The sequence below is a fragment of the Tripterygium wilfordii genome, chromosome 14, assembly GCF_013401445.1.
Source record: "Tripterygium wilfordii isolate XIE 37 chromosome 14, ASM1340144v1, whole genome shotgun sequence".
NCBI lineage: Eukaryota > Viridiplantae > Streptophyta > Magnoliopsida > Celastrales > Celastraceae > Tripterygium > Tripterygium wilfordii.
The window spans coordinates 2615981-2628957 of record NC_052245.1 but is presented as its reverse complement, the minus strand read 5'-3'; the positions used below and the strand labels follow the sequence as shown (position 1 = coordinate 2628957).

At 37.0% G+C, this 12977-nt stretch overlaps 2 protein-coding genes and 1 long non-coding RNA gene across 4 annotated transcripts; 2 read left to right on the top strand and 1 right to left on the bottom strand.

Annotated features, from left to right (window-relative positions):
* The first annotated feature begins 61 nt into the window (after positions 1 to 61).
* Positions 62 to 1123, top strand: LOC120014085. Its single transcript, XM_038866012.1, has 2 exons — positions 62 to 959; positions 1005 to 1123. Exons 1-2 carry the CDS (start codon positions 62 to 64, stop codon positions 1121 to 1123), a joined length of 1017 nt encoding a protein of 338 aa, XP_038721940.1.
* Positions 1124 to 5673: 4550 nt separating this feature from the next.
* On the top strand, positions 5674 to 8591 carry LOC120014309 (PLASMODESMATA CALLOSE-BINDING PROTEIN 3-like). Its single transcript, XM_038866229.1, has 5 exons — positions 5674 to 6308; positions 6886 to 7410; positions 7577 to 7658; positions 7808 to 7935; positions 8080 to 8591. The coding sequence occupies exons 1-5, from the start codon at positions 6251 to 6253 to the stop codon at positions 8163 to 8165; spliced, it is 879 nt and encodes a 292-aa protein (XP_038722157.1). The 5' UTR covers positions 5674 to 6250; the 3' UTR covers positions 8166 to 8591.
* Positions 8592 to 9603: 1012 nt separating this feature from the next.
* On the bottom strand, positions 9604 to 11070 carry LOC120014320. 2 transcript variants are annotated; one of them, XR_005471549.1, is made up of 5 exons: positions 10743 to 11069; positions 10259 to 10654; positions 10029 to 10094; positions 9852 to 9919; positions 9604 to 9760 (listed from the first exon to the last, which is right to left on the bottom strand). It is a non-coding gene; the product is annotated as an uncharacterized LOC120014320 (long non-coding RNA). The 2 variants fall into 2 exon arrangements; XR_005471548.1 differs by having other exon boundaries at positions 10029 to 10654; positions 10743 to 11070.
* Positions 11071 to 12977: the final 1907 nt, after the last annotated feature.

Sequence of the window (12977 nt, the reverse complement as noted above, 5' to 3'; positions counted from 1 at the left end):
AAGCATTCCAATAGTCAATATTGTTCTTCTAAGTGGTAAGTATAACTATCCTATTACTATCATGTCCAACCTCACAAAACTTGAGTTCTTGCCTCTTGATGTGTCTGGTGAAAATTACTTATCATGGTGTGATGATATTGAAACTCATTTTGTGGCTTCAAATCTTAGCAAGATTATTACAGATGGAAGTCATGAATCTCCCCAAGACCGGGCTAAGGCGCTAATCTTTCTATGCCGTCACCTTCGTGAAGAATTGAAATCTGAATATCTTTCAGTTAAAAATCCACTTGACTTGTGGAAGAATTTGAAGGAGCGATATGAGCACCAGAAGTGTGTAATCCTCCTAAATACTCAGTTTCAGTGGACTAATATGAGATTACAAGATTTCAAAACTGTTCGTGAATACAATTCTGCTATGTTCAGAATCACTACACGGCTGAAATTGTGTGGTATTACTATTACAGAAAATGATATGTTGGAAAAAACATATACTACTTTTCATCCTTCGAATATGCTCCTGATGCAGCAATATCGAGGACAAAAGTTTACTAAATATGCAGAATTGATTTCATGTCTTCTGTTAGCAGAACAGAATAATGAACTTCTATTGAAAAATCACCAGTCACGTCCTACTGGAGTTGTTCCGTTCCTTGAAGCGAACGCAGTTATGTACAATGGACGTGGACGTGGACGTGGAGGTAGACGTGGACGAGGTAGAAGTCGTTGGCATTATTGTTATGATCGTGGGAATTTTTCTAATACCCACAATGCGCTAAACCACCAAAAGAAATTTGATAAATTTGAATCAAAGCAATCAAATCCTGAAGATTTACCAAATAAGTCCCAGAAGGATAAGGAAGATATATGTTATAGATGTGGTGGTTCGGGGCACTGGTCACGTACTTGTCGTACACCTCAGCATTTGATTAAACTTTATCAAGAGTCAATCAAAGGGAAAGGCAAAATGGTGGAAACCAATTAGATAGTGGAATCCAATTGTGCAGACTTTAATAATGACATTGAGTTAAATGATTTAACTCATCTTGATATGGCTCATTTCTTTGATAACGCTGAGGAGAATGTTGACCTTCTAGTTGGGGATGGATCTACGCAGATGGATTAAAGTTACTTTGTTTAAAAGTTTAAGTTTTCTGTATTTCATGTAAATATTATAATAATATAATATAAGTCTTAAAGCATAAAGCTTGTATATACAAAATATGTAAATAATAGTTGTGTAATTATCTTTCATCTTTATATGAACATATTAAATAATATATGTGATATTTTCATATTTTAGAATCATGGATCTCACCACTACATTGGATGATAGCATTTTGAGTAATGAAGATGGATGTTTAATAGATAGTGCAACCACTCACACTATCCTTCGACATGAAAAATATTTCTTACAATTAACATTTCTTGAAGCAAATGTTAACACTATCTCAGGCACTTCTAAATTAATTAAAGGCTCTGGAAGAGCTAATATTGTGTTACCTCAAGGAACAAAGATTTATATTGAAGATGCATTATATTCCCCCAGATCAAAAAGGAATTTGCTCAGTTTTAAGGATATTCACCGAAATGGATATCACATTGAGTCTGGTAGGGAAAACAATATAGATTATCTATATATTACTTCAACTGTCTTAGGCCAGAAGCTCGTGATAGAAAAGTGTGCATCTTTATCTTCATGTTTATATTATACAAATATAAAATGGATTGAAACACATACTGTAGCCTACCAGAAGTGGCAACAAAAGTATTTTGATTCGAAGGAATCTATACTATGGCATAATCGTCTCGGTCATCCAGGTTCCACTATGATACGTAGAATAATTGAAAATACAAGTGGACACCCACTACAAAACCAAAAGTTTTATATACCTAATGACTATATATGTACTGCTTGTTGAAAAGGAAAATTAATTATGAGACCATCCAACCTGAAGATTGGCATGGAAACTCCTAGTTTTCTACAACGTATACAAGGTGATATATGTGGACCTATTCATCCTTCATGTGGACCATTTCGGTATTTCATGGTTTTAATAGATGCATCATCTAGATGGTCACATGTTTGTTTACTTTCTACTCGTAATGTTGCATTTGCTAGGTTACTAGCTCAAATCATTCGTTTGCGTGCACAATTCCCAGATTATCCCATTAAGTCAATACGACTGGATAATGCTGGTGAATTTACTTCTCAAACTTTTAATGATTTTTGCATGTCACTTGGAATTGATGTTGAGCATCCTGTTGCTCATGTTCATACACAAAATGGTTTAGCAGAATCTTTAATAAAACGCTTACAATTAATTGCTAAACCACTACTCATGAAAAGTAAACTACCTGTTGTTGCTTGGGGACATGCTATTTTACATGCAGCATCTTTAATTCGAATTCGACCTTCTGCATATCATACATATTCACCTTTACAATTAGTGTTAGGTTATCAACCTAATATTTCTCATTTACGTGTTTTTGGATGTGCTGTTTATGTTCCTATTTCACCTCCGCAACGTACTAAAATGGGACCACAACGTCATCTTGGTATTTATGTTGGTTTTGACTCACCTTCTATTATTAGATATCTTGAACCATTGACAGGTGAGATTTTCAAAGCTCGATTTGTTGATTGTCATTTTGATGAATCAGTTTTCCCTCCTTTAGGTAAAGAGAATTTTCAAGCATATAAACATAAAGAGATTGATTGGAATACCTTCACACAAGCTCATTTTGATCCTCGTACCAAACAGTGTGAACATGAGGTACAAAGGATTGTGCATTTGCAAGGTATAGCTAACCAATTACCTGATGTTTTTACTGATACATCAAAAGTGTTACAATCACATGTTCCAGCTAAAAATGCACTAGCACGTATTAACGTCCCAGATGGACAAATAGAACATAATGAGATACAACCATGTCAGAAACGTGGAAGACCAATAGGTGCGAAAGATAGATTTCCTCGGAAGAGAAATGCACATGTGTCCACTAAACCTCTTGACGAGGATGCACTAGCAAAGCTAGCTCCTGAAGAGTTTATTCCAGCAAAATCTATATCCCAACATTCAACACAAGAAGTAGTACCTTCTGACAATGTACCAATATCTGAAAATAATTATAATGAGTGCTCTATGCATCATGATGAAAGTTGGGATAGACGACAAATTATCATAAATGATATTTTTGCATATGAAATTGCGGTTGACATTACCAATGGTAATGAGGATCCTGAACCTCAATCCATCAATGAATGTCAACGTAGACATGATTGGCTGAAATGGAAAGATGCCATCACAGCAGAATTAAATTCTCTAGAGAAAAGAAAAGTTTTTGGACCAATAGTTCGGACACCAAAAGATGTTCAACCCGTTGGATATAAATGGATATTTGTGCGCAAACGAAATGAAAAGAATGAAATCACAAGATATAAAGCAAGACTTGTGACACAAGGTTTCTCGCAGAAGCCAGGCATTGACTACGAAGAAACATATTCTCCTGTTATGGATGGAATCACGTTTCGATTTCTAATTGGTTTAGCTGTTACTAAACGATTAGATATACGACTAATGGACGTAGTCACAGCATATTTATATGGCTCGTTAGATGCTGAAATATATATGAAAATCCCTGATGGTTTTAAATTGCCAGAAACAAAACCAAAGGAGTTATATTCCATTAAACTTCAACTATCGCTATATGGATTAAAACAATCTGGACGTATGTGGTATAACAGACTCACAGAATATCTTGTTAAACAAGGATATGTACATGATTTAATTTGTCCTTGTGTTTTTATTAAAAAGACAGAGTCTGGCTTTGCAATAATTGCTGTCTACGTTGATGATCTTAATTTAATTGGGACTCCTGAAGAGCTCACTCACGCCGCTAATCACTTAAAAGCAGAATTTGAAATGAAAGACCTTGGAAAGACTAGATACTGTCTTGGTCTACAGATTGAGCATCTGTCTAATGGTGTTTTTATCCATCAATCAAATTATACCCAGAAGGTATTACGACAATTTTATATGGATAAAACTCACTCCTTAAGTTCTCCTATGGTGGTACGTTCACTTGATATTAAAAAAGATCCATTCCGACCTGCAGATAAGGAAGAACCATTACTTGGTCCAGAAGTACCCTATTTAAGTGCTATTGGTTCTTTGATGTATCTTGCTAACAATACACGTCCTGATATTTCATTCTCTGTTAATTTATTGGCAAGATATAGTTCTGCTCCTACTCGACGACATTGGAATGAAATCAAGCATTTTCTACGATATTTACAAGGAACTGTGGATTTAGGCTTATATTATTCCTTTGATTCTAAGTCTGAATTAATAGGATATGCTGATGCTGGATATCTATCTGATCCTCATAATGCGAAATCCCAAAATGGTTATGTTTTCCTCTATGGAAACACAGCCATTTCTTGGAAATCTATGAAACAGACGCTTACAGCTACTTCTTCAAATCATGCTGAGATCATAGCTCTTTATGAAGCTGGTAGAGAAGCTATGTCACTACGACGAATGACTTGGTATATTCAAAAAAATTGTGGACTTCCATTGATCACAGATAATCCGACAGTAATATATGAAGATAATGCTGCTTGTATAGCACAACCCCAAGGTGGCTATATTAAAGGTAACAATATTAAGCACATTTCTCCAAAGTTTTTCTATACACATGATCTCCAAAAGAAAACAAGACAAGTAGATGTCCAGCAGATCCGTTCTTGTAATAACCTAGCAGATTTATTCACAAAAGCCCTGCCATCGACAACATTCAAGAAGTTGACACACAATATTGGTATGCGCCATCTCAAAGAACTTTCCTGAAGAAAGTTATATATCAATCAGGGGGAGTAATCACCACATTCTGGATAGTACTCTTTTTCCTTTGCTCAACGTTTTTATCCCACAGGGTTTTTCGTTGATAAGGTTTTAATGAGGCTATTCTATCCCACATGGATCCAAGTCAGACATAAGAAGGATGTACTCTTTTCCTTCACTAAGGTTTTTATCCCACTGGGTTTTTCCTTAGTAAGGTTTTTAACGAGGCATATTTATCTTATGTTAATGATCATCCAAGGGGGAGTATTGTGATATATATATATATCATAATGTGGATGATAATTATCTACATACTATTTACTTTACACATCATTGTCAAGTGTCAATATGATGTACATGTGTAAGTAATATATGAAGGTAAACGATGTATATATATTGTAAAAGCTATTTTGCATGGGAGTGGAAGAGAGACAAGAAAGAAACACTTCTGATTGTATCTATATCTCTATTTCTCATTCTATATAGTTCATAACAGATAGGTCATTGTTGCCCACCAAGTATTACTAAACTCAACAATACTCTCCCTCATGTTTGGCTATAACAGAAACTCCTGAATTTAGAGTCACCTGTCTTTCCGCTCTAATTCCAACAATGCATTTCTAAAACGGCGAAAGCCGAATTGCTTGACGTTACATATTAGAACTCATTAAAGCTCGATTCGTGTCATGGTACTAAACAGAGAGAATAAAACCCACAACTATACAATTACTAAATGAAATCGCCAAAGGGTAAATGAGAAGTATTAAAGTTTAACCACCAAATTCTCACTATCACATATTTTTATTTGGAGGAAAAGAAGAGCAAGAAATGTCAGCAATAATTTACTTGATGTATATTTCCTTGAGCAACAAGACTAACCAAAATTTGGACGGTCTCTTCATCAATAAAATACCTCAAGGGTATCAAGATGGCAAAAAAACAGTAAAACAAATCTCTCCTAACTACCTTTTGCTTTTGTTTTAGTACCATGAAACAGTAAAAAAAAGAGAGACAACAAAAAGAGCAAAAGAAAAATGCTGCAAAACCCAGTATATGGATTTAACTATCAATATAGCATATTAAGCAGCAGATTTAAATTCCAAACAGATCACTCTTTTAGCTTTTCTCCCTTCCAGGCAACTTTTGCCTCTCTTTCCACCTTCAATTGCTTGCCAATTCCGACTCCCCACAATGCCTCCTTCGTCAAGTTTTCTCAATATTCTTTCCTGCCTCTTTCCATCTCTCTACAATTCAAGGAAGCTTTGATTCTTCAAGTTATATATATATATACACATAAAACTTGGGGATGAGACTTCAATTCTTCTTCGTTGCTCCGCCATTGGTGGATATTGTTCTTATAGAAGAAGGGAGTCCAGAATACCATATTACAGTTGCAGATTGGAAACATGGGTTCAAGAGTTATTCAGCATTTAGCATTCCTCTTGTATCTTGTTCTCAGTTCAGGTGATTTTCATCCTATTTCGAAGTTTTCGGTTCTTGTTGTATTCAAAATCAAGAATTCTACTGCTGAATCTTGCTTAAAGCTGTAAAAATTGTCTTCTACATGGAAGAAAAATAGAAAGGAAATCAAGAACGTTTAGTAAAAATAACATATGCTAAGGTACTAGAACCTGCTAAAATATGCCCACAAAAAGGTTTTCTAGCCAGCAGAGTTCTTTTATATCTAGGTGTCCCCATAGATCCAATGAAATCGAACCAATCTACGCTAAAAAATTCGACAAATATGGTGGACAAAGAATCTCTGCCTGAAACTCTCTAAGATGTGCATACATGCATCCACACATGAATGAAAAGCATTTAAATGCACGAGCCTCATTTTTTTTCTGTCATTTGTTTTTCTCTGGCAGCATAATTCTCATTATCTATTATGTGCCATGAATGACTATGGGTTTAGCATGATCATGCATCATTAATGAAAGCTTAACAACCTCTTCAGGAAAGGGAAAAAAAAAAAAAAAAAAAAAAAGAAGAAGAAGAGAAGAAAAAGAAACGTTACTCATCCTGCTTTGGACTTCTTCAGGTTCAATTGTTGCAGAGAAACCGCCTCCAGAAGCAGTTCAGGAAAATGAGCTTGTGGGAAATCAAGAGAAGCAGATGTTCTTCTCATCTTCAGTGTCAACTACCCAGTTCGATACAACTCCTGGAACACTTCCTCTTGTTAACCCAACCCCCCCAGGTACAACTCCGGGGGTGAACCCAACCCCGCCGACACCAATCATAACCGGGCCAATTATAACTCCTCCAACCCCAATGACAATGACTCCCCCAACAATGACTCCCCCGACAACGACTCCGGCTTCATCAGGTGGCTCATGGTGTATTGCAAGCCCAAATGCTTCACCAACTGCATTACAGGTTGCTCTCGACTATGCTTGCGGCTATGGTGGTGCAGACTGTTCACCAATTCAAACAGGCGCAAGCTGTTACAATCCAAATACACTTCGTGATCACACTTCTTATGCCTTCAACAACTATTACCAGAAGCACCAATCGCCAACTAGCTGTGTTTTTGGAGGGACAGCCCAACTTACCAACACTGACCCAAGTAAGAATTCACGACCATCACAGATCAAAATTCTCTGACTAATTCTCATACCCTCACCCTTTTCCTACAGTGAATATTATCCTCCCATTTTCATCATCAATATGCATACTCGAATATTATAATTATATATGATTAGCACTAAACTCTTCCTCATGAATCATTACAGGTAGTGGGAGCTGTCACTATGCATCATCTCCCACAACACCATCTATAACACCACCATCTATAACTGCACCCCAGCCACCAAGGTAGAATTTCATCTTCGTGTCCAATTTTCTTGTAGGGGAAGCTTTGGGGAAAGGGAACTTGAACCTCTAACCTCATGGCCAGGGTGGCAAAATTGCTACAACTTCTACATTAGTGAAACTAAGAATCTTTTTTGCTTTTGCAAATGCAGCATAAGTTCACCAGCTAACCCAACTCCGACAATGACACCCCCATTCACAACCACACCTGGTGGACAGACAGTTTATGGTGTGCCAGAACCAACCGGACTTCCCAGCTCAGCCATCAATGTTTCATTTGGTAATCTCCTACTCACAACATGTCTGGTGGGATTGCTTTTAACCGTAAATTATCTCTAAGAAGATGGAAATCAAATCTGCGCACTTTCCATTATGAGATGGCTATTTCTACGATGCCACAGCATAATAGCAAACATCTTTTCAGCATGCAGAATCGACAATGAGATGTTATCTCCAGGCTTTATACTCACCCTAACATCTATTGCTGTACTGATTCAAATCAGCCCCTAATAACAGGGCATGGAATTGGAAGCAGAGTTATTCAACAGATATGACCACAAATCAATCTATTCTCTCCATTTTGGTACATTTAGCGTAGACAAAAGAAGGAATTCCGAAAATAGACTCCTTTCCATGAGCTTGGATCGAAGACGGAAATGAGTAGTGCAGGAGCAGGAACAGAATCATCTACGTAGGCGCATCAGTTGAAAGGGAATCAAATAGGAAATCAAGCCGAGCATAGAATCTGTTAGGTTCTAGTACTTGTAAACACATCAAAATAGTAACTTCCTTTTGCAGTTGTAGTAGAATAAATCATTCGATGCTTTAGTAACTCCTCTTTCCAGAAAAGAAACGTTTAGTTTGAATTAATGGGTTCATTAATTAATTTATTGACTAACATCAGCAGTGTTTTAAAAGGCGGGTTCGGAAACTGAGGCGCTTGACTTATTTGAGGCGAGGCGTAAGCCTCGAGGGGTAACGAGGCGTAAGCCTCGGTAAGAATCAACAAAAAAACCTATATGCTTAATCTAAAATGTACATGTACACATTCAAATAATATAATCATATCAATTTATCAATTTATGAAGACATAACTCCATCCATCATCAATTCAAGTGATCAGCAGAGAAACTTGGAGTTGGACGCAGAATTAGAGAGAAAGTCTAATTGAATAAAGTCTTCAAGAATCAAAATAAATCAATTACTTCCAGCCATTCTCAATATGCTAAAGCTACATGTCTAAAACTAGTGGGTGTTGTGTGGATGACAGGATTTGAAATCTGTCAAAATTATCACCGCAAGTATCTTATATACTAAACGAACATTTTTTTTCATTCTAGTTATCCTATGAAAGATGGAACTCCTCCAAGCCAGCTTCACATGCTTGCTTTGCAAATATTAGCAAGAATAATAAGAAAACAGAATCAATCAAGATCTGAAGACTGAAAATCGTACCTTCTATTCAAGATCTAGGGCACAAGTCGCACAACACCAACAGAGAGTTAGAGAGAGAGAGAGTATGTATGAAGCTGAAAATCGATTCGATTCCTTGGACGATTTGTTTGTTAGAGAGAGAGAGAGTCTTCGAGAATTTGTCTCAAGAATCGTCGTCCTCGGTTGGAATGGCCTCGCTGGGTTGTTTGTGTTTTTGTTCTTTGTGGGCGTTGCTTTTGATAAATTGTGGTGTGTCAACAATTACGCCTCGAGGAGCGAGGAGCAACGCCTCGAGGCGTACGCCTCACAGGCCTTTATCAAGGGCGTACACCCGGAGGCAGCTCGAAGGCGCCTCGCCTTGAGGCGCGCCTCAGGGCGTACGCCCTTGCATCAGTTCTAAAAACTTTCTCGAATACTATATTAACTGCAAGTTTTAACCTATCTGAGAGCATAGGAAAGTAAGTAGAAGCTAGGATTTGTATGGAGTAAGGAACAATATATGTAAATATATGAACAATATATGTAAATATATGAACAATATATTTCAAATAAATATGTAAGAAAAGGCAACAGAAATCTTATACATCCTTGTATTGCCTGCCCAAGAAAAGTGCTGGTAAGCTAAATATGTTGTTATCATCAATAAAATAATAGCACCTTCTTGGGTACCCCTGTCAGCAAAAAGTACCAAGAAAAATAAAACTTCTGAAAACAGATGTAATAGTTTCAATTTATCATCCGACATTGTGTGCATCTACTTACCTTAGTTCATAACGGATAAGGTGCGACAATCACCAGAAGTAGTACTGTAAATGGTAACTCAAGTTCACCTGCAAAAAAGAAATCCAGATACAGGAAATTGAAAATTTAATGTCTCACAATCAACCACAATATGGATTAGGACAAGCTGGCAATATAGAATTTGATAACAAAGCCTACCAGGAATGAAGAAGAGGAGCCGGACAAGAAGGGCCAAGAATGCACTCCAAACACCATATTCACCCCCTGCAAATCACACCTAATATAACCTAGGGTTTCACAAGGAGCGCTTGTAGATGCTTTTTGAAAGCAAGTCAGGCATGAGGCAAATCAACATTTCTTTTTCTTCTTTCTCCAAATCGATGAAACAGAATGACAAAACACATGGAACAGAACACTGAAATTGTTACCTAATCCAGGATATGACACTAGCCAGTGCTTGTAGAGCAAATAATGGGACTACAACAAGAAATTCATTTATATGTGATATGTCCATCACATTAAGCTCCATGGATTGTACAGGGAACAGATGGTTTCGCCAGTAACATAACAACATAAGACCATTCAGTGAAAATAAAAAAAAAATGTTATAGCAATCGCAGTTCAAAGTGACACATACGTATCTAATCACACCATCATATGCACACGAGCGTGAAATGCTTCAAAAGAGAGAGGCATACGCAGAAGAAATTGTTGAGATCCACCGGAGAGCAGTGAGAAGTGCAGCGTAACAAACCGCACCGAATCCTCTCATGATATTCTTCTTCTATTCCATTCTCAGTACTCCTCTGTCACTAATCGAAGTTCTGACGGAAAAGAACAATTTGAAAGAATTAAATTTCATAAAAATCAAATGAACTCTGTTAATTTGACTACAAGAGTGATTCATAATACCTGAGAGGATTAAAGCAGCAGAGAGAGCTTGAGGTGCGGACTGCGACGCTGACGAACTGAAGCTTAGCGTGGTGAGAGAGATAGGCTGCTTCTTCTTGTTGTGATTGTAGGAAGAGAGAGGCGGTGCCGATGGAAAAGTGGGACCCCGTATTAAATTTGGCTGATTCGGAGATGCTGAGACACGTGGCAGATGATTTTTTAAAAAATGTTTAGGCTAGTGGCGTAACGAGCGTTCACGATTCTATGGCGGATCCGGCCGCTTCTCTCGGTGTGAGTGCTTCGTATAGAAGTTGCGAAAACAAGTAAGCCCAAGATCCTTATCAGGCCCCGTCTAACCCAGCCCAGCCTAGCACAGATCAGCTTTTAAGAACAAAGCCAAGCCCAGCCTTGCAAGCTAAGCCTAGAGGCCCTAGACCAAAGCAATGCCTCATTGTGTTTTTTTTCCCCACATTTTTATTATTTTTGTAAGGACAATGTTAAAGACCCCCAAAATATCAATTCTAAATCTGTGTGACATTAAAATAACAATTAATTAAAAACGCACATATAGAATCCACTTCACATCCAACACTCCACATTAAATGAGGATCTTTTGAGATCACTTTTTGAGGGTCTCAAACATTATTCCTTTTGTAGCATTGTTGAGTTTAGTAATACTTGGTGGAAAATAATGACCTATTAATTTTACCACGTAATTTTTATTTTTTTTACATTTGACCATGCTGGTAGAATTTTTTTTGTGCATATGCTATATTTTGTTGATATGCAGTTTCATAGATGATTTGACATTTCCAAATAGCATTACAATAAATAAAAATTACAACACAGTAATAATGCAAGCGCTTGTTAGTTGCTAGTAACACGAAATTTTGTAATTAATTCATACTCACACTAATTCAATTATGAATCAAATGTCCCGCAAGTGATTGAACCGGCTACCTCACTTAAAATCTCAAATAACAAAGCTCATGCAGCAAAAGAAAAACAAATGGGTGCCTTAACCACCTCAACAAGTCAACATCATCAACAGGTCTAAGCAATAAAAAAAAAGGGGGTTCGAAGTGTTCATGTGTGCGCAGATTGCTGCAAGGGCAGTTTTAACAAGAAGAAAGTAGGAAAACTATTCATAGTATTGAGTAAACAACCATCAAATTAAATCCCTTAAAAAAGAAAGCTAATCACAAGTCTTTCCAGACTACAAGAACCCAACTACATCAGTGGTAAATCATCAGCCTCTTGTAGAGAGGTCCCTTGTGCATGAACAACAAAAGCAATGGGGGAATGGGCTTACGTATGACAAAAAAAGAAAGATATATGTATTTGTAAGACATCAAAATATCCCTGCAGTTCTACTTGGGATCCACTTGCTAAATTGAAAGAATGGAAAGCAAGAACAATATAACATATGTAGACTGAAATTGGCCATCGAACTGTGTTCGGAAAATGAAAGCTACTCAATAGAATATCAAGCCATGTAGAAATTATAGCAACATTACACAGGCTGGGTATCCTGTTTTGTTTACAGAGACTAAGAATAGTTGAGAGATCGAATAGAAGGAGAATAAAAAAGGATTAGAAAGAAATGTCTAAAGATACATATTTTTATCTACAATTCAGAACATACTATTCAAATTGGTTCCCAAGTTTGCTTTGGAATTCAGAATGTGAAATTTGTCACAAATTGAAGGTCTTAATAGCAAGAACGGCAAAGGAAAGAAGAATATAAGTGCAGAACTCAACGTACCTATGATTTCGCGACTAGCAGATAATCTAGTAATGCACTTCGCATGACCTGCAGATGAGGCATGCAAAATTAAAAATATGAAGACTGAAATGTTCAGAAGATGTTATTACAGGGCAGCGATGGCCAATTGTTACAAGTTTACAACTGATATCCTATAAAGACCTGCAGAACTAGCAGAACCGCCAGACAGAGTAGCTCCCATACAGATCTTTTGAATTACCAACTCTTCAATGGTCTAGTAACTCAAACTTATGCATAGAATCAAAATTCATTTGAACACAGCATGGGCAGTAGGAAGAATCCTGTAGCATTTTTGCCATCACCAGTCACATGAAATCATATCTCCCAATGAGAACTTTCACTTGGTGTTCAGGCAAAAATCGCATGCTTTAAGATATGCTCTCAATCTCTCCAGATTTTCTAAATGAAGACATGTACCCTCTTCTCAATGACAGTCCCTGCTCAACTTAGTTTTCCCATATCGTTGAAAC

Bases quoted from the DNA above. Each gene is read 5' to 3' on its own strand.
- LOC120014085 (XM_038866012.1), top strand. From the start codon at position 62: ATGTCCAACCTCACAAAACTTGAGTTCTTGCCTCTTGATGTGTCTGGT. The intron at 960-1,004 runs GCAAAATGGTGG...CCAATTGTGCAG, and splicing joins AGAGTCAATCAAAGGGAAAG to ACTTTAATAATGACATTGAG.
- LOC120014309 (XM_038866229.1), top strand. From the start codon at position 6,251: ATGGGTTCAAGAGTTATTCAGCATTTAGCATTCCTCTTGTATCTTGTT. The intron at 6,309-6,885 runs GTGATTTTCATC...GGACTTCTTCAG, and splicing joins GTATCTTGTTCTCAGTTCAG to GTTCAATTGTTGCAGAGAAA. The intron at 7,411-7,576 runs GTAAGAATTCAC...GAATCATTACAG, and splicing joins ACTTACCAACACTGACCCAA to GTAGTGGGAGCTGTCACTAT.